At 40.5% G+C, this 21259-nt stretch overlaps 3 protein-coding genes across 7 annotated transcripts in view; 2 read left to right on the top strand and 1 right to left on the bottom strand.

Annotated features, from left to right (window-relative positions):
• The window catches only part of LOC108096262, a 63177-nt gene that overhangs the window by 39059 nt on the left and 2859 nt on the right, over window positions 1–21259 (top strand). For 3 of the 5 annotated variants that reach the window (XM_017197721.2, XM_017197719.2, XM_017197723.2), the window contains 8 exons: window positions 1299–1546; window positions 1791–2246; window positions 5992–6192; window positions 7098–7718; window positions 9037–9218; window positions 9709–10038; window positions 10282–10585; window positions 10664–10806. In XM_017197721.2, the coding sequence (XP_017053210.1) occupies window positions 1299–1546; window positions 1791–2246; window positions 5992–6192; window positions 7098–7718; window positions 9037–9218; window positions 9709–10038; window positions 10282–10585; window positions 10664–10806 (2485 nt within the window). Of the gene's footprint in view, window positions 1–1298; window positions 1547–1790; window positions 2247–5991; window positions 6193–7097; window positions 7719–9036; window positions 9219–9708; window positions 10039–10281; window positions 10586–10663; window positions 10807–15406; window positions 16993–21259 lie in introns of those variants that run through there. The other 2 variants (XM_017197722.2, XM_017197720.2) reach the window with 2 other exon arrangements.
• Window positions 2300–4365, bottom strand: LOC108096265 (probable tubulin polyglutamylase TTLL1). Its single transcript, XM_017197725.2, has one exon. It carries the CDS (start codon window positions 3958–3960, stop codon window positions 2512–2514), a length of 1449 nt encoding a protein of 482 aa, XP_017053214.1. The 5' UTR covers window positions 3961–4365; the 3' UTR covers window positions 2300–2511.
• Window positions 18637–19117, top strand: LOC108096267. Its single transcript, XM_017197728.1, has one exon. The coding sequence runs from the start codon at window positions 18647–18649 to the stop codon at window positions 19007–19009; it is 363 nt and encodes a 120-aa protein (XP_017053217.1). The 5' UTR covers window positions 18637–18646; the 3' UTR covers window positions 19010–19117.

Here is a 21259-nt window from a genome sequence, read left to right as displayed (position 1 = left end):
TAGCTCGCTCGCCTGCGGCAAGGACACCCATCGCCCAGCAGAGGCACTAAAGCCAAATGTGGGTGAAGTGCACTCGGTAAATGCAAATCGAGAATTTGCTTACTGGCCGATTATAGCCAATTCGGTTGACGGCCGTCGATAAGTTCGGCGCTTAAATAACGATTACGCAACGCTCCGCAAACAATTACACGGAAAAGCGAAAAGAAAGCGAAAAGAAATTGTTATAAATTCAGCGAAGGCGCAAAGCAAACCCCAAAAACCGAGTTGAAAGACTTTTCTTTTACTTATTTTTTTGGGGAACAAGAATTTTAATTTCACTTCATGACAACACTTGGGGACTTGGGATCCTTCGCCGACTTGTGGTGCCAAAGTGGATCAGGGGGCGTGGGTGGGTGGAATGCTCGTAATGAAATTTACATAATTTAGAAAGACATTTGAGCAACTTTCTTTTGCTGCTGTACGCGTATAAACAAGACATTTCCGCCACTTTAATTTTCAAAAGCTTACACTTGAGATTTTATTGGCCAATTCATTGCCGGCAGTGGCGAGTAAGGGAAAGCGAGCGAAACAGAAGCCAAAAGTGCAGGGGAAAAACTTGCAAAATGCGAAAATAAAATGAGAATCGCTGAGAAGGAATTGCAAAAAAAAAAAAAAAGGAAGAGGTTAAAGTAAGCTGCTAAGAAGTTGAGATGCTCTTTTGTAACTTGAAACTTTAGAAAAGGCGGTTTGAATATTTAAAGTGTGAGTGGTTTGGATGTTAATTGTTTTAAAACCAAACCGTTTAATAGTTTAATTGAACCTGTTATTAATAAATTTTGAACTTTTTTGCTTGGCCTGTCTGTTTGAAATTTTATTTGCTGACCAGTCAATTTTTAACTTATATTTTTGTATACCCTAAAAGGGGATAAAAAGGCTAACTAGAAAAACTTTTGCCACAGCTGTTCATTCGATTCGCCATTTACTTTTTATAAAAAGCGTCGCTTCGATTTAAACTCGGCAAGTTTAAAACTCAAACGCGTAGCGTACGATTGAGCGGCCGCAATTTATTTGCATAAACTTTGTGACGGACTGGGCAAATACGAAGAATCCAGGACGCAGGACGTGATCCCCAATGATGTTTTATGTTTGTCTAACAGGGAGATATCGAAGGGGAAAATCGAAGAGGGAGAGAACTGCAGCTGGTGCGGCCAAAGCGCCAAAGTGGCCAAGTTATTGAATAGTTACGACAAGTCATAATAAAAAGTAATCCCCAGCTGACTTTAGCGATTTATATTTTCCATCTTTTTCCGCCTCCACAGCGACCTGCTGAAGAAGCTGTCAGTTAAGGCCGGTCTTATTGGCTGCTTCCGTGGCCTGGTGGTCAACGGCGAGATTCTCGACATCTACAGCTACATGTCGGTGCATCTGTCGGAGATTATCAAGGACTGCAAGCCGTCCTGCGTGCCATCGCCCTGTCGCAACGGAGCCCAGTGCAAGGAGCTCTGGAGCAGCTTCAAGTGCGTCTGCAACAATCCCTGGGCACACATCGGCGAGTTCTGCGAGACAAGTGAGTTGAAGAGGGCGAAATCTTGAATTTATGTTCCCCTTTCACAAAATATATGGCTTAATTCGCTCAGAAAAAAATCCTTATGCTCTTCCAAAAAGCAATTCAAGAATTATTTACTTCAATAGTGCCTTTTCAATGGGATAAATTAACATTCAAAAAATATTAATAATATTTTGAATCATTTGATATAACAAAAGCCATTAGTTGTATTTAAACTATATCAACCAATTATTTTTTATTTCAGATATTAACGAGAAAGCACTGACCTTCATAAACCGAGAGTCCTTCCTAATGCGAAATTATTTGAGTGTGGGTGCCACACCTGTTATCCTTATGCATGGAATGGACGGTGAGCGTGATATCCTGAAGGGCATACTCAACCAGGATCTACTGATCAATCTACGAACCTACGACACGAATGCTCTGGTGCTTTATGCCAACGATCACTACAATAACTTTGTGCACCTGTACATAAGTCTGAATCGCGAGATAGTTTTCCTTTACAACTATGGTGATGAAATCGTGAATCTCACTCTGCTGGATGATACGTTGATGGCCTCTTTGAAAAGCATTCAAGTGGCTATTGTTCGAGGGGAACAGGAAACTAGGATGCATGTGAATCAGCGAAGTGTGAGCATCGATAGAGGAACTTTGCTTCTGGATGAATATGCCAACAAGCCATGGAGTAATCCAGATAAAGGTAAATCAAACTAATACTTACCACTCATTATAAAGGAAATCAATATTTTCACATAACACAAACCATTTGTTTTTATTTATTTCTATAAGAAACAATTTAATAATATTCAAGTTTCATTTAGTGTTCTATATTTACACTGTTATTTGGGTTATGTTAATTTTTGGTTCGTGTGTACTCATAAATTCACACAGATATTTTAAGTACTTTTTAAAACAAAGTATTATTTTTGAAGAACCAGCGAATCCCAACCCCTGATCTACTTTCGTCACTTCCAGCGACTGCCCATCTTAGAGGTTTTACTGTGGGCATTACTGCTGCTGTTTTGCTGCTCATCCTGAGCGGCCAACTCCTCATCGATGAGTAGTTCAAAGTTGCCCAAGGCATCCGCACTGGGCACCTTATTCCAACGGACATCGGGAACTCCATCAGGGGGCAGGACCACCGACAAAATGTTGTCAATCAGCTTGTACTTCAGTATCCTATCGTTCACAGTGGTGGAAGTCAGCGAAGGCGAGGCATTGACCTCCACGAGCCAAGGTTTCAGGGCATTATCTATTATGATATCGTAGCCATAGCACTCGAAGCAATGTCTATCGCTGGCCATCACAGGAGCCACAGCTCTTAGGGAGTGCACAATAAGCCAGGATATGGCTCCAAATAAGCGATCCGTAACCTCCTTTCCTCGGGTTCCTTCCAGATATAAAGCCAGATTTTGCACAGACCACTTGCCACCATGCAGGGTATTATATTCACCGCCATGCTTCTGCACACTCACGTTGGTCAGATGTACGTACATATTGTCCAGTTCCGTAACACTAGTATCGTATTTTACGGTGCAAAAGCGGCAGAAGCCCTGCTTAAATAAGTAAGCTTTCAAGGGCCTAAATGAAGCCACTAAAACATACAGTCGCAGATCGAATTTTTTGCCACCAATCAGCAGGGGATTGTCAATGTATCTGGAAATCACGTACGACTCCTTGGCAATTTGGGGGTGAAAGGGACCCTTTGCCTCCCTCGACCACTTCTTGAGTTTTGACAGCTTGTTGATTAGAAATATTCCAGCTCCTTGCGACTTTCCGCAGGGCTTCATGATCCAAGTGCTCAACGGAAACTTGCGATACTCCTCCACGAACATGTTGTAGTCCGCGGGCAAAACAAAAGTGGTGGGCACAAAGTCCAGATACAAATATCTAGTGCCACTGGAGTTGTTGGATTCTGTTTTCTCCGCCAGAGGATTGCCATCCCTTTCGAGGTCCTTGCGATAGCGTTTGATGTTCTTCACCAGCAAATCCTTGCGCGACAGTTCGTAGTGATTGGGAAAGTGATTGATCATCTGGTTGTCATGCATCCGGTAGCCACTGTCCACGCTGAAGATGTTGCGACAGGTCTGCACACCTGCCCAATAGAAGTGCCAGTCATCGTCGCCGTTCACCTGATGCCAGCCGCGCTTCTCGAAGTTGTTGACCAAAACCGATTTATCCAGGTCCGTGCAAAAGCCAATTTTCAGCTTATCATGTCCCTGGGCGCCGCCACCGCCGCTGTTTGCCCCACCATTTGAGGCGCCATTGGCCACCGACTGACTGGCACCGCCCGCTTGGCGTCCGTACATGGTTGTACCGCTCGGGATGTTCGGACCGCTCGAGCGGACCGTCGGCAGCAGACTGGCAATCCGCCACGCCTGCGTCCATTGGCTCATGTCCCAGACAACGGCCATGTTGCCAACCTCCTCCCAACTTATTGAACCAACAAAGCCGAAATTTATTCACAACCCTTTATTTTTTCGTTGGCGTTGTATGGGGGAATGGTTGCCAGGCGGCGCTTCCTTTTGTTTTTTTCTCATAAGCTTTTTTTTTTTTGGGGGGAGGTAGTCGAAAGCGTTGCACCAAAATTTTCAAATAGTTTAGCAAGTTAAGCTGCAAAAATGCCGAAAAATTCCCCTCACAAAATCTGTGCACTGTGTGATGGCCAAATTATGTGCACTTGAATTTTTTTCTCTTCACTTCTTTTTCTGGCGAACAGTGTGTGTGTTTGAGAGTGGCCGTTAAACTCGGTAGAAAACTGTTGGAAAATAAACGCCATGCGAATGGATAAAGTTTGGCTCTATGGCGTAAAAACAACGAGTTGCTTTGTAGTTGGTTGATATTTGAAAACGTTCAAAGTTTTTTTTTCGCTCCGCTCACTCAATATGTAAATTGAACGGCATTTCAATGGCAGATAGCATGCGGAAATTGTTGTTAAACGAGGGAAATGCATACAGAGTTGATTATAATCTAAACGGATTTTTTAAAAGCTGTCAGTGTATGGAAAACATTTGTACAAATTTAAAGGAATCATCTTGATTTATCACGAATTAAAAAGCGTAGGCTTTTTATAGTTAGTTCCTGTTTTTATCACAGAATCTATAGTTTTTAATGAGTTTTGAGCTTTAAATTATATTTCCTCCAAATCTCGTGTGATGAAATGTCCTCTTTGAATTGGAAAACCCTCATAATCATAACCAGACAATTTTCCACTCAACCGCTCTTTAATTACACCAGATGTATGCATTTTGGCAACAATATTTCCCCCAAACTGCACTTCAAAGCCTAATGGAAAAGTTCTGCACATGGAGCTCAACTTGGCAATTGGCAAAAGGGTAAAATCAATCAAATTGCCCGTAACTCAATGCCGGCGATTTGCCAGTAAAATCAATCATAATTACTCCACGCTGCCCCGAAATATGGTTGAAGCATTGCGCTTGAAAATCTATTTTCGGGCGATTGCAAATGTGATTTCGTCTATACTTTCCACAGAATAACACATAAGCACTTTTGTAATTAAATGCGTTAACCATATGGACTGCACTGAACCCTAGATTGTGGCATCCAGCCCTCGTATCGCTCCATTCAGTTGAGTTTGGTGCGTTCTGCTGGCCGGCAAACATTTCAATTAGACAAACTTAAACTCGAAATTGATGGGCCTAAACCTCAAACGGCCCGGCTCTGGCAGGCTCGATCCGGGTCTGGGTCTGGGCCCATGTCCGGCAGACCGGCTAAAACCCGAAATGCCACGGCAATGAAGGCTCATTTCCGCCCACGAGCACACAGATATGGCTGCTTATATAAAGCAAGCCGTACCGGAATCTACACTTTGAAACATTTAAGGTGTTATCCAAGAACTTTCACAAAGGAAGAAAAGAATAGATACTTATGTAACACCTTTCAAGCATTTTTCCAATTTTTTTCTTGGCAAAACTTGTCTTGATTTAGTTTTTAGCTAACTAGCTTATTATATTTATAAACACATATTTTTCAATCTTTGAAATGGGAGCTCTACAAACATTTGGTTTACAACTGGAATTTGTTTAAACAAATGATTCATAAGAGTTTATTTAAGCATTTTTTCAATTTTTTTCTTGGCAAAACTTTGCCTGATTTTGTTTTTTAATTAAATATGTAGTTTATTATATTTTTTAAACACATATTTTTTAATCTTTGACCTGGAAGCTCTACAAACATTTGGTTTACAACTGGAATTTGTTTAAACAAATGATTCATAAGAGTTTAGTTCGAGTGGGAATACTTTAAGTTCTGTACAAATTAGACATAATTATAAATTATACAAAATAGTTTCTCTATTTATGTTTAATAAATATTTTTTCAAATTTGTAAGCAACAAATTTTGTTTTCTAGTGTATGGTTGACCCCAAAACCCAACCATACCCTGCCCCAACTACCCAATCTCATTTGATTTTGTTTATTTGCAGAGGTCCTGTCGCCGCACCGCCCCCCTGCCCCGCCCACCGAGTACTTCCAGTTCCACGTGGGCGGCTACGATCCGGCGAATTTGCTGCGGCCCAACGTGGATGCACCGGCACTCGAAGGCTACATCGGCTGTGTGAGGGGGCTGAAAATCGGAGCGCAGTTGATCGACTTGGCGGAAATCAATGAAAGGAATATAGCGCCCAGTAAGTAGGCAGTATAAATCAATTTTCAGTGAGTGCAATTTTCGGTTGGCCCTAATGCCGTTTGATATGGCTGCTCCGCCGGATTCCGATACTCCTACTCCTCTACTCGCAAGGATTCTAATTCATAGGCCACTGAATCGAGTCGACTTTGCGTCTGCGGTTGTGGTTGCATCTGTGGTTGCCGTCTGGCTAACTTAATATGCATGCAATTTCCGTTAAGTGCTGGGGACTGCGACTGCGAAAGCGGAGAGATGGCCAACAGGCCACTTTGGGGCCGCGCCAAGATTAATGCCAATGCGATAAGCTACAGGCCCACATGGCGTATGATTTATGCGGCCACGTATCGCGGAAATTGCAACCTGACTTTGATGCGATTAAACGCAACCGCAGTCAATGTAAACACTTCGGGTTAGAAAGCCATTCCTTTCAATATGCACTCGCTATTGGCAATCGAATGGTTGTGTCTTGAAAGGCAATGAGGTTAGAGGTTAGTGGGTAAATATTCGTGGGTGTGTGTGCATACATAGGAAATCCTTTATACCATGAATTCGGAAGAATTCTAAGGTTAATGGGAATGGAAGAAGGGAAAGGCCCTTAGATTGTTAAAATTAAATTCTAATTCAATTCCAAAAAATTCAACAAAAATATTTTATATAAATCTATTCCCTTTGACTTCTACTTTGGCTACTTTAATGACTTATTTCCCTGTGGGATACTAATTTTTAGAATATAAAATCATTTTTCTGTGATAGTTCAAATTTTATAAAATATCCTATTATAAAATATTCTATTTCCTTTGACTTTTACTTTGTATACTTTAATGACTTATTTCCCCTTAAGATAATAATTTTTAGAAAATAAAATCTTTTTTCTGTGGTAGTTAAAATTTTATAATATATTTCCAGCTCAGGATGGGGTCCTGCCCAACTGCCAGATAAAGTGCGATGCGGAGCCGTGCAAGAATGGAGGCACCTGCCAGGAGCACTTCGCAGAGCAACTTTCGACCTGCGACTGTGAGCACACCAGTTTCCTGGGCGAGTTCTGCTCTGAGGAAAAGGGAGCGGACTTCAGCGGCGAGTCCGCGCTGCAGCGCAAATTCGAGCTGCCCGGTACAGGTCGCGTTGACTATGTGCGCCTGCAGCTGGCCTTCTCCTCGTTCGACCTGCGACGGGCCAATCGCATTATGCTGCTGATGCAAACGGAGGCGGAGCGGAGCTACTACCTCCTGCTGGCCATCACCTCCGATGGCTACCTGCAGCTGGAGGAGGATCGCGATAACGGACGGACCGTGGGTGCCCGGATCGACAGGAATTTCCTGAACAGCGCCAGGCACTCGGTGTACTATGTGCGCAATGGCACCCAATCGCAACTTTTCATCGATAGAGAGCAGGTGCCCCTCACCGAGTTTGCTGCACGTGTCCTGACCAACGGCGATGAGGCGGGATCAAATCGCGTCCAAATCGGCGGCATCAACAGCACGGACCCGCGGTTCGCCGTCTTCAAAAGCTACAGCGGCTGTCTGTCGAGTGAGTGTCGTAAATTTCATCCCCGTCCGCCATTAATTTCTTTTCGGTCTCATCAAGTGACATCCCCCTGCACTCCTTTAGCAGGAAAAAAAGCGTAGAAAAGGCAGGATAATATCCAAAATAAAGTACACAGGGAAAATTTTAATATGTTATAATAACAAATGGTTAGAGAATTTTTAATAAATCAAAAGGATTTTATATAAAAAGGAAATATAAACATCCTTTTTGAAAATGAATAATAGCTGAAACATATTTATAAATCTCTATTTATTTTGTAAACAAAGAAGAACATATTTTTTTTTTTTAAGAGAACTAATTGGTGATGGTTTTAAGAGTGTTCCTTATCTTTGAATATAAATGCCATAAAGTACTCAGATTTTCTCTCACTGTGTCCTCTGCTTAACTGCTGCAACTTTATGAACTCACTGAGCTGAGCGCTCAAAATTCTCGGGCAGCGGGGGGATAGTGCTCGCAGGGGGAGCTGGAGGCAAACTGCTTCACATTGTTGACCAAAAAATTAAATTTATTCGCTGCCATAAAAAGTCATTTCCGTGGCCGTGGCGTCGTTGCCATAAATTCTGTCAGTTTTTGCTCTCAAGATTTACAGTGGCTTATATTTAAATTGCTGCTTTGCTGCCGCTCCAAACCGCAGCACAATGTCCAACACTTTGATTAAAAATTCACTCGAGCTCTCCGATTTACGATCCTTATCCGTTCGTAAAACATCTGTACAGTCAGCCACGCCCACAACACATATGGGATGTATATCATTTCTATTTTGAATTATCTTTAAGATACATCGAAGAACAACATTTTGGTTAAGCCTTTTTCACAATGGTATAAAATGTTTGTTTTTTTGGTTAACAAAAGAGTTTATGAGATAGTAGTTAATCTTTGAAATCCGCCCCCCAATACACTCAATCAAAAACCACATCAGCATGTTAAAGATCATCCAAACCCACTAAAAACTCCATTAATTTGCCAATTAAGAGTGTCACTCCCCCGGATCACACAATCAAATTGTGTTAGCGTTGTGGGAGTTTACCAATAGGCATTAAAAATGTTATTGCTAATTTCGGAAGGGGCATAAAACACGCACGAGCGACTTGCCACGGGTCCTCGAACGGAACGGAAGCAAAGTCAGTCGAGCCAAACCCACCGAGCCAAGAAGGCAAACGCAATTCCAATTTCCACTCGCCATCCACACACATTTGCATTTCAATTTGAATTAATGACCAATACTAATGAAAATTTCGGAATCCCCTGCGACCGCCCAACCACCGCAAATTGGGTAAACCGACTCCACGCCCACCGGCAGACATCTATATACAGGTGAACGGGCATGTTATGAAGCCACTCGAGGAGTACATGCTATTCACAAAGTCCGGCGCCGACAACATAACGGTCATCAATCCGCAGGGCGTGCGGAGCGCCCAGTGCAACGCCAAATTCGACGTGAGCGAGCAGCCCACCCAGGAGCCCATGGTCAACGTCAGCATGGTGGGTAAAACACATTTCGAAAAAATGTGGGGAAGTCATCTAAAATTACGGATAAAGCTCATATTCCCTTTTTCAAAAAAACCATAACAAAAAAGAAAAGCCTTTGAAACCATATTAAGTGAACAAATGTGTGAAACTTTAATTAAAACTTAAAAAAAAATTGTGAAATAATAACAGAGTATTTAAAAAAAAAAAATATTTAAAAGTACATTATGGGACACATAATTTAAGAGAACTTTAAAATAATTTCAATACACAAACATTTTACCACAACGTCTAATATAAATATATTTTAGAAGAGAATACTCAAACAAATATTAATTTCATTAAAAAACCAAATTCTTTGACATAAACTCAACTATGAGAAATAACTTTTCTGTCAGTGCAAACAGAGGATGCCTGCTAGGGGGTTCAGAAATCGGATTATCCGAGGCAACCAGGCGACAAATTGTGCTAATGAATGCCCTTTACCATTACCTGTGCACCGCAGATTCCGGAACCGTGGGTCGAGGAGCCACCGGCGAGGGTGCCCTACGTTTCGAGATTCATTTACGACGAGAACAAACAGGAGGACTCGACGCAGGTCGTCTTCCTCACACTGACCACCGTCTTCGTGGTCATCGTGATCTGCTGCCTGCTGGAGGTGTATCGCAGCCACTTGGCCTACAAGAAGCGTATTGAGCGCGAGACGGACGAGGACATCATCTGGTCCAAGGAGCAGGCCACCAAGATGCACGAGTCGCCAGGTGTGAAGGCTGGCCTTCTGGGCGGAGTGACGGCGGGATCGGGGAATGGCCTGCCGCCATATACCTACAAGGCGGTAAGTAATGGCTTGGCAACTTAATATTGCTTAACTTATGCTTATTGCACTGGAATAGAAGAAATGAGTACAGAATTAATAATACTTTAAATTACACTTATAACTAAATATAAATTGCTTTTAAGTAATTAATTAATTTTTGATTTTTGCATACTATCTTTACTAGCTCTTGTAAGTTTAGCACATTATAAAAATAATGTTACCATTATACATTTAAATATTTCTTTCTGGTGCACATTCCAGCTGCCGCAGGAAGACAAAAAACCAGGCAATGGTGCCCCCTTGGTGGGCATCTTGAAGAACGGCAGTGCCACGCCCTCGCAGCCAGGAACGCCCACCGCCCTGTCGAAAAACGGAGACATTGCCTCCCGCATCGAAGAGGAAGAAGAGGAGGAGGATGAGGCGCCAGTGGAGACAGCAGCAGAAAAAGTCAACGATAAAGAAGAGTCCCAAAAGGACACAGCTGCCACAGAAGTAAAGGAGTCACAGGATCAGGCGGCTGAGCCTCCAACAAGTGACGCCACCGATTCTTCTGCCCCAGCAAATGGTGAGTCCATATAAGTCACTGAAACATACATCATTTTATATATTTATAATATATTTGTTTTTAATTTTTTCTGTGCAGCTTCCAAGGATTTGGAGGCGAAGGCAGAGCCTTCGGAGCCATCTTCCCAATCGCCCGCCGCACAAAACGGACAGTTGCCCCAGAACGAGCAGGTGGCTGCGGGGGATGAGGTTCAGGTTCAGGTGCAGGAGCCCAGTCTACCGGTAAGCAGAGGACCCCAACCCACCGAAAACCTTATCAGAATGGCGCCAATGGCCACAATCAGCGAGACCAATTTGCATGTTCTGGGCTGAGAGGCGCGGCCTTGGCATTGGCATGTAAATAACACCCGAAACCGCCTGTCCACCTAAACACACCACTTACACACACACACACATATAGTACACACACAAGCATACATCATAAGTCAAGTGGATGAGCTGTCATTACATAATGTAAGCTGAGTAAATGGCCTGCGAATATATAGACACACAGCTGTAAGGCATGAAAGTGCATCATTTACAATCACAATCGCAAGGACATCCCCGTAGACAAACACACATACTCATGCACTAATATTTGGACAGTCCCAGGGGACATTAGCAGTCAGGTTGGATAAACAACTGTAATAATGTCAAGTACAATCAGGGGTACACACGAACGGGAGGCCACTGTAATTGCAACTCAAGGGGATTTAGTATTACTAACAATGAAACATTTCCAGGTTTCGTACTTGAAAAAAAACATTATGAACTCAGAGTTGTTATAAATCCAGTGTTCGTTTTTATTTTTATAAATACTTTCCTCTGCCTGTTGTTATATAAATAAGTTAAATAGTTTAAATATTAAAAAAAACAGTAACTCAATATTTATATTAAATAACTTTTACAACTTTGAATTATTTTTAAAACTTTTTAACTTGAATCGATTACATGGCTATTACCTGTCATAAAAATTAACAATTTGTAAAAAGTAAATTAATTTTTAATAACGAAAAACATTTTTTATATAATTCCACAAATCCCATGCATTTTTATACAAAAAATAACCTTAATTTAAATTTAAATAAATGAACAAACTAATATCAGTTGATCCTTTGGAATTTTTGATCAGAGAAAGTTAATTGGATTTGCAATAAAAATTAATTGATTTGACCGAAACACAAACACATTATTATAGAGAACAATTTATATGTAAAGTGTACAGCATGACCCTAATATTTTAAACATATCCTTGGCGGCGAGTAAAGTTATTTACTCTGCATGTGTGCATGTGTATGTGAGCGTTCGGCCTTCTCTTTTGCACACTGCCTGGCGGCCGAAAGTGTTCCGTTTAATTAAATTGCATTTAATTGAATTTAACTAAATAAACAAAACTTGTGAAAATATTTCCCCCGCATTCGGTGTGCATATTTGAACAGCAACACACAATTTCATATGTGTTTTAAAAATATTTAATCACAATATAATGGTAAAACACACACCCGAGCGCATGCCTATGTGTTTTTGTGCGTGTCGTTTTAATTGTTGATATTGAATGCGCTTATGGTGTGACTGTTTAATTAAATTTAACACAAACCAACCGAGAACAAAAACAAGACAAGGAAAAAGGGGGAGAACTATTGACAATTGGCTTAACGCGACGAAATTGGCCAGGCCAATAGGCATTGGCTGGCACAATGCTTTTGCCAATCGAGTCAATTCAATTATTTCTCAATTATTGTGTAAGCCGATTAACGGCGCTATCAAGTTAAATGAATTAATTGCAGCGAAAGTGGCTGACGAAGTCGTTCCCCAAAAAGTATGCTACAGTTCTTATGTAACTTGTGTAAAACTCATTCCTCAGTTGATTAATTCTTATTTCCTTGAAGTTTTTCCTACAAACTTTAAAAGTTAAAGGATAGTTGTTTTTGAGCATTTAATGTTTGTAAAAATAACCCTTGAACGTTAGCTACTTGATAGTTTTTACATCATTTTGAAAGTTTTCGATTTCTTTGGGTGCGGTTTTCTCTTCTTTCCACACTCGTTTTCTTAGTATATTGCCCAATTGCGCTCCCTTTGTTAGCCAAAGCAAAAAATCCAGCAAAAACAAACCTTTGCTTTGCTGTTGTGGCCAGGACAATTTCTTAAGCGGCATCAATGCAATTTCTTGCTAGCGGCATTCGCTTCCCCCTTTGGTTTTTACAGACAAGCCAATTGTCTAAAATGTTATTTAATAGAAAAAGTGCTCTGCGCAGCACAAAAGTTAAAATACCTCCGCACAAAAATAAATTGAACTGCATTGAAGGGGTGAGGATGCCCATGCTCCTTTGTTGGGGGACATTTGCCAAATGAATATGCGCCGAAGAAAATCTGGTAAGTCCCTGCCAGACTGCCAGAAAAGTCCTGCTTTTTGCCAGCAACTTTGGGCCAAGAATAACAATTGTTGCAGGCCACAATTTATGGGAGCATGATGGGAAGGTCGGTCTTCTTGCTTATCAAGTGCCTGTCCGTGATTTATATAGATTGTATATGCATGGCGGTGACCAGAAACTCTTTTGGCCAGAAAACTTAAGACAAAACCTTCAACTAAGCAACAAACGCGGCAAGAACTTTCAACTTTTGCATCGACTTTTCGGCACGCCCAAAAACAAACTTCCACCGAAGTTCGAACTCCCTTTTCCGTCGCCCGATTTTCGCATCTCGGCGGGCATCTCGATGGGAAATTGGAAAAGCAAAATATTGAACTTATTGGCTTTCATGTAGTTTTAGCTGGGAAAGTGTCTATCGAGGGGGTCGCATGTTACTTTTGAGCTTACTTAGCATGTACTTTGTCTGAGCTTAAGCTGCAGCCAAATTGAATTTTTCCCGGCGTTTTCCCGAGGCCAATCGCTGCACATTCAAATCTGGCGATGAATTTTCCACTTTTTTTCCATGGCGCTTTGGCGACACCCGAAAAATGGCGAAAGTTGTGCAAAGCGCAAAGTGCGTGCGGCATTGTCTACCGCCCAAGTTGGCCCACAATTTGGCCCCATTTCCCCGCCGCTTTTCACATTTCCACTTGACTTGCGGCGTCTACGCGAGCCTGATTGCAAAGCAACCGAAATTGAAGCGCACTCAGAACTTTTTTCCTGCCTCAAAATCAAAAAGTTTCGCTTCCCAAAGAGTGGGTGGTAAAGGGTGAAGGTGCTGGTACAGTGGTTGGTCGGTAGTTGGATCCCTTTTCGAGGGGTTCCAAAATTAAATTTGATTAATTATGTTCGTTAATTTTTGTGCTTGCGAAAGATTCTTGGTGTCTTTTTAATGTGGAGTAGATTTTATCTTCTGGAAATATTTAAAAGGTTTTAAAATTATTTATTATCGGCTATTAAAATTTAAAAAGCAGAATTAACTTTTGAAAATAAATTACAAATAAAATGTACATTGATCAATGAAGGGTTACCTATTGTTTCATAGTTTTGGGTATATTTTGTAACTGTCCAATTAGGGTTAAAGTTCATGTAAAGTAAAGTATAAACTAAGTTTACTGTAGTGAAAGTCGTAGGTCGGAGCTGCATCCTTTGTTGGAGCAGCACGAAAAAGTGCAAGTGCCTCAGCTGCCGCATGTTCCTGTTGCTGCTGCCGTTGGTTGGTTGGTGGGTTGGTGGTGCAGCTTCTGTTGGTTCTAGTGTGGTTGCTCCTGTCATGCATGCCAAGTTTCTTTTTATTCCGAAATGTTTGTGGGCGTCTTTGCACTTTCTTTCATCTTGCGTGGCTGCTGCTGGTGCTGGTGCTTCTGCTCCGTTTCTTGCTCGCTTTCCCGCTTTTCCAGCATTTCCACCGCCCCTCCCCCTCCTCTGCCGCTGTTCATTTTGGCTTGCCGCAAACGCAGCACGCACTTAACTTTGCCAGCTACCACAATGCTGCGGTGAAACTCATTACGAGCTTAGAATGCAAAAACGAAACCCAAAGCCCACACAGTTGCTGCAACAACAAGTGAACACACACACCCAGAAGCACACCCAAAAGTACACCCAAAAATACACCCAAAGGCACACCCACATGCAGGGGCCATCACACAGATTTTGCGTTGTTTGCTCAAGTTTTATATAAATCTTAATGAAGGCAAAGAAGTCGAAGCGAGCTAATGATGTGTAAATTAAAACGCTGCCCACAATTTAATAAATAAATTGGAGGGGGGAATCATTAGACGTGGCTTGCGGTGGCTAACCAAATCATTAGGAGTTTGTAAAGGAAGGAAACAAATTTCCAATTATTTGTTTAATAATTTAGCTTAGGAAATATGAAAGGAAGCAACTTTCTATTATTTTGGTGGTCCAATATTGTGTTAAATAAATAACGTCCCCTGTGGGAACGTTTTTAATTAGCCTTGCATGTTTTCATTATGCTTTTCAAGTACGGAAAAACAATGGCTTAAAAAAAAAACCATAGGGGAAAATACAAAGAGCTTGGATTTCGTGCTCCGTTTTCAGATTGCACACTTGAATGGGTCCAAAGCTGCAGCTTGTCCAAAACAAAAACCAAAAATGGAACCCAATTGCTTGCTCTAACATCAAGTATGCAAATCGTATTACTAACAAGTGAGCTTGACGAATTTCCCCTCGCGCATGTTAATTAAAAAAGAAAAAGCAACGAAACCCGCATGAAGGTCTGTCAACGAAAGGAACGTGGAAAACTAATCAAAGAAACTCTTTTTTAAACGGAATGTCTCTTCCAAGCGAAGAGTTGCATGAAATTTATTTACACAAAAAAAAAAAAAGAAAAAAGAACACCACCCACACGAAAAAATATGAGAGGAGAAAGTTTTTAATAAAAAGCAATTCGAAACATTTCTGCACTTTGACAGCAGCAACATGAAATGCAGAAGCAGCTGCCGCAGCCACGACAACTTCCTCAAAGAGGAGCATCGCTCCAGCCGCAGAGTTCCAAGCGGAGGACGAAACCCGGATCGGGAGGAAACGGGGGCTCCGGGGGAGCGGGAGCGGGAGCGGCAACTGGAACTGGAGTTGGAGGAGCTGGACCGGCAACAGTGCGGCGACAAGTTTCTTGGGGTCCGCCAATCGTGGCCGAAACGGATGTGGATCTGGCCAACAGCGGCGGCAGCAACGGCAGTGGAAGTCGCAAGGCGGGCGGCAAACAAAACGGATACCATGGCGTCAATAGAAGGGCCACCACCACCAGAAACTGACGGCCAGCCAAGCCAGGCCAGCGAGACGAATGCAAAAATTGTGGGCCAGCAAAAGATGTATAAAAGCATAAATATTTCGGCAAATTGATGGCAAGACAACAGGGCTAAAATAAACAAAGCACAAAAGGCACGAGAGCCAAAAACAAAAGCAATTTGTATAAATAAAAGCAAGTCAAAGTGCGACAGAGACAAAGGCAAAACAAATAATATAAATTGAAAAGAGGCAAGTCCTTGGATTGTTTTGTATAAAGAAAACTGTCTGCCCATCGACATGAATATTCCTCAAAAGATGAAAAAAACAAACTTTTTGCATCGAATTTAACCAAACGAAACTTGCACACAAATGTTGCAAGAATATTATTAAATACGCCATGGAATTGAAGACTTTGGCTTAAATACATTTGGTTTTATTATTTACTAAGCCAGCAACTATTTTTAAACTAGTAAAAAATAAGTTTTAACTATTCCGTTAAAGAGTTTTTTAAACAAGTGAAATTCAATGAAGAACTATTAAAGCTTAGAAACTCGTATAAAAGACAACTAGGTTAGCATTAAATGATTTCATTCTTACTTAGAGCTTTATTTTTATATGAAAAGTATTGTTGTGTAAAAAACGAAGAGAACTAAATTCATATTGCAAGTAAGGCAAGTTTGGATTATGCAGTAATCCTTTCCCAACTCATAAACTTACATGTAAATTGATATCTTTAAAGTTAAGTTCAAAATTGCTTTTGCTGAAACGCAAAAGTTGCCTCCATTAAGTTTTAAGAATGGCACAACTTTCATTCTTTCCCATTTTTGCAACTTTCCCTTTTTGTTTTTGTAAATTTTCATTCTTTACTGTGTGATATACGAAGGTAATAAAAGTTCTTTGGCCGGGAAATGAGAACACAAATTTAACTTGTTTTATATAAAATGATGAGAAATTACACAGAACAACTCGTCCATACATCAATTCATTTAAATGCGTTTATTAAAAAACTTCCGAGCAGCAAAATGCTGACGACAACAACAACAACAACTGAGCAGCATCATCAAGATTGATACAACAACAAGGAGCGATGAAGTCGGAGAAGATGGAAAAAGTAAAGCGCACATAATGGCACTTCAATATATGTGGTGGGAAATAGGGTAGAAGTGGGGGATATTGTGTGTAATATGAGGGGAAGAGGGGGATTTCAGGGGGGAGATGGTTACCAACAGCTTGTTAGTGGCTTTGTTGGTCAGTACTTTTAACTAATGTGTTTTGTGCGACCATAGAAAATCTCAAGTACTCATAGAAGCACACACACACGTGCACTGGATCTTTCACATATTTGATGTACTTAACGTTTGCACTGCGAGAAAATTGTGGCTCCTAAATGTATATCTGGTTTTTGAAACAGTTATTCGTTTTATTAATAAAATTTGTATTAATAAAATTGAATTATAATGCTTAAAAAGCAACTGTTTTTTATACTCAACAACCCCTTCAATTTTTTACATATAATATATTACTTCAACTCCTGAAAATATTTCAAACCTGCACTGTTTTTCTGAGTGGTGCTTTTTCCTGCTCCACTCAGTTTGAAGGGTGCCAGCGGAACCGCAAAGGCGTGTGTGTGGAAAAAGGGAGCTTATGTAGCTAGTCTGGCTAGCAGGGATTCCCTTGAGCTCCTCTAGTTTTGCCTCCTGCCTGCATAAAATAACCGCATAAAATGTCGTTAAGTATAACGAAATTGAGTCTGCACATAAATTCAGATTATGAGATTAAAATGTTGTGATTTTTGCACATGGAACGAAGTCTGGGCCGCCCAGAAAACCCTTTTTGGTAATGAAACCCGAAAGCGAACTCCAAATATTTCGGATGGAGAATGCGCTGGAATAAGCAATAGCAGACCCATCAAAAGTGGCAACAACATCAACAGCAGTCAAGCCAATGTAATGAGTTTATATCGCCCTTTTGCCCCGAAGCATAAATTTATGAGAAAACAACACAGCCGAAATACAGTGGAATAAATTCGAAGCGATTATGTATATCAGATAGAAAATTGCTTAAAAAAATACCGAAGTCAAATTTTCTGGCTAAATTGAATTTAATGGTCTATATTTTTCTTAGGTGCTTAAATCCTTAAAGGCAATTTATTATGATAGTAAATTTGTAGTAACTCTGAGCTGTTTAAATTTGTATTGTTTTTTTTTTTAAATCGACCTTCATCCACTGTTCGTTCGCCTGACGAATAATAAAGAAGTTGCGGTTGTGGCCGGCGATCAAAGTCAAATATTTGGCTTGGATGTTTACAAATTGGGTCAGCTGGTCACTTGCCCTGGCCGTCGGCTGAACAGCTCTTGTTCTTGCTGTCCCCGGCTACTGATTTCAACCCATAACGCTGTGAATTTCCCAAAATAGAGAGAGGACTCGCATGGAATGCCGTCTATCAGCTGTCGCTTCATTATGACGCTAATGGCCAGGACTCTGGCCAAAGGATTAGCCGCATGTAAAGTGTACGGAATGGCATCGATGAGACCGCAAAACCAGGACGTGAAGAAACATGAGAAAACTCGCCCGACGGTATTTCGACCCATAAACATTTAAGGTCGACTTAATCCGGTTATATATCCGGATTAGCGGCAAGGAGTGCGTCCAAGGAGTATTATTTTTTTTGCCATTCTCTAGAACTTTACAACACTTTTTAGGTAATGAATGAGATTACTTTTTTTAATCCACTGCCACCGGTGTGCTGTAAAAAAATTAGTGGCGAAAAAAACTGCAGTCAGGTCAGTTTCTGGCCTGGGAAACTGATTGACCTGCGCGAATGGGTCTCATGAATGGGCAGGTCAAAAAAGAGGATTGCATATAAAATACTCAAGCAGCAGTGACTCAACCAGCAAACGCAGTCTAGCAATCAAACAGTTAAGATGTGTCTCCTCAAGCAGAAAAAGGAAGTCGCGGAGAACTCCAAGCATAATCCTTCCCAGAATTCAGTAGGATCATCACCAAAGTCACCCACTGCCGCATATGCGATGTTTATGCATCGCGAAGAGTTGAGACGCAAAAAAGTCCATGCATCGCGGGCTTCTGCCACCAAACTTCATCTGACCAGCGAGCTTATTGCCAGGACTAAGCTGAATATAAGGCAGTGCAGCAACGAGGATCTGGAGATTCTCGCAAGGGAGACGCTCTTCAAGAAGAATCTGCAGAGACACTTGCACTATCGGCGCATGCAGATCCATCAATGGTTGATGAACAAGAAAAAACTGCAAGCCAAGAAGAAAAAGTGAAAGGAAAGAAACCGAAATTTGTTATCATAAGAACAGCAAAAGTGATTATTTAATAGTAAATTTTAATATATAAATTAATTATAAGATAAATAAAATATGCAAAAAACATTCACACCAAAGTTTTCTCCTATTCCAAATACACCTGCACAATCATCTCAATTAAGAATATCTGAGATCTTTAACTTAAACTGAAACTTAAATTAAACTTCAGTCATTTGATGGCAGAGATGAAAAGAAAAATGCCCCTCACCTTCACATCTTATCTTTGCCCCGGCAAAAGTGCAATTTTCCATTTAAATATTTGATTACGTATACATATTCCCCACTCGCAATTGTCAGGAAGCAGGGTGTCGGCGTCGACCTGTACTTTTAATGGGTGTAAAAACAAATTTACACATGATTACCAAAAACCCGGTCTGCAAAACTGCGAACATTTAATACAACTCAAACAAAATGGGGCGTTGCATAAATTTGAACAGGCGGGGAGTAGAAAAATTCTTGCCTTTTTAGACTACATAAATTTTAATTAAATGTCACTCATACGCCATGTACGCCAAGCACAATGTGCACCACCAAGCGGAGTTGAGTGTGTGTGTGTGTGTGTGCAACTGAGTGGTGCCTCGGTGTTAGTGTGTGTGTGTGTGCGAAGCGACAAATGAATGCACATGGAAGTGGCGCACGAATTACAGTTTATTGAACAGCAGCAGCAGCAGGAGCCAGGATAATGGACCCAGGACAATGGCGACGAGAGTGGAGCTCATCTAATGCGCAGCGTAAAAACAAAGCAGGACAAAAAGGAGTCTGGAATGTCTCCATTGCTTAGCAGCTGCAGATTTTTCTCATTTTACCAGATATTTATTTTATGGATATTTTCGAAAAAAACATATTCTCTGTCCTTAATATTTTACTGAAAAAAAGGTTCTATTGACTAATCTTAATTCTTATAATATTCATGTATATTTTAACCGATCTATTTAAATCATTAAATATTCCAACAATATTTTATGTGTTTATTAATTTATACGTACATATATGCCTTAATTTTTTATAGAACAACTATTAGGCTTTCAAAATTACATCACATCATTAAGAAAAGTTATGTGTTTTCAAGTGCTTGTATTAGGACATTTTCCGAAAATCGGACAACATTAAAAGAAATTATGGGCTTTCAAGTGCTGGTTTTCGACCACTATCCGAAAAAGTAATTATCCGAAAAAGCCCAATGTTTAGAAAACTCTATATTAAAAAATCGTATTTTCTGATAAAAAAAAAATTTACAGTGTACAATTTAGTTTAATAAATTTTACAGGAATTTTTCAATCTTTCGACTGAAATTTTAATACCTTCTGCAATGTTATAAATAATAACTTCGAAAAATGTATAAAAACCTAATTGGAGTTTAAAAACGAAAAAATAGGAAATGGAACCCAATTGCCATGGATTTTGGCAGCTTGCTCTAATTATTACATTTTTGCAACTTTTTGTGTGTCTAGCTATTTTTTTCTTTCCATTGGTGCCGAATCTGCCGCGTTTCCTTTTCCTGCATTTTCATTAAACTTTTACAGCATGCATTATTCATGTTCTACAACAACTGCCAACGTCCAGCAGGAAAAGCTATGGGGGTTAAGAAAAACTGCTCTTTCTAGTCCCTGTGCTTAATGAAAAACCATCAGGACCAACAAAATCTTTCGCTGCCATTTGCCACTCGAAACTTTTTCAATAATTTCAACATATGTATGTATGCGTTTGGCCTTCTTGACAAATTAACTCAAGTGCGCAATGAAGTGTTTATTGTGCTGGAAAAAGTTTTTCTGACGGCCATGCTGAACTTAAGGCGTTGCCAGGAAAAATCAGGATATAAGTTGGGATGTATTTATGTTTACGCACTGATTTCCGCCCAAAATTGAGGAGCAAGTGTTGGCATTTATTTGATATTAAAAATAGATAAATTTAAAAAAATAAATTGGTTAAAAATGGGTCAAAAATTAAGTGTATACGTTTCAGTACTAATTATTTTTGTAATATTATCAATTTCTTGTAATCAAAAATACTGGAATGCCATCACTGTTAAATGAAAGCAGAATGTGGCAGAACGTAATCGTCATGGTGGCTTAAAGCAATTTGTTATTAATTTCCGCGTTGAAAAGTTGAAAGAGCCAACTTTTTCTTTCCTTTGTTTCGGCTCTTTCGCTTTTCCCCTATATTTTCCCGAATTTTTCCTGTCTTTCTCTCTGCTTTACTGTCTCAATT

This window comes from Drosophila ficusphila, unplaced genomic scaffold, assembly GCF_018152265.1.
Source record: "Drosophila ficusphila isolate 14025-0441.05 unplaced genomic scaffold, ASM1815226v1 contig_106, whole genome shotgun sequence".
In the NCBI taxonomy this organism is placed as follows: domain Eukaryota; kingdom Metazoa; phylum Arthropoda; class Insecta; order Diptera; family Drosophilidae; genus Drosophila; species Drosophila ficusphila.
This window is presented reverse-complemented; position numbering and strand designations above follow the sequence as displayed.

Excerpts from the sequence above, each read along its gene's own strand:
- LOC108096265 (XM_017197725.2), bottom strand. The coding sequence starts at position 3,960 with ATGGCCGTTGTCTGGGACATGAGCCAATGGACGCAGGCGTGGCGGATT.
- LOC108096267 (XM_017197728.1), top strand. The coding sequence starts at position 18,647 with ATGTGTCTCCTCAAGCAGAAAAAGGAAGTCGCGGAGAACTCCAAGCAT.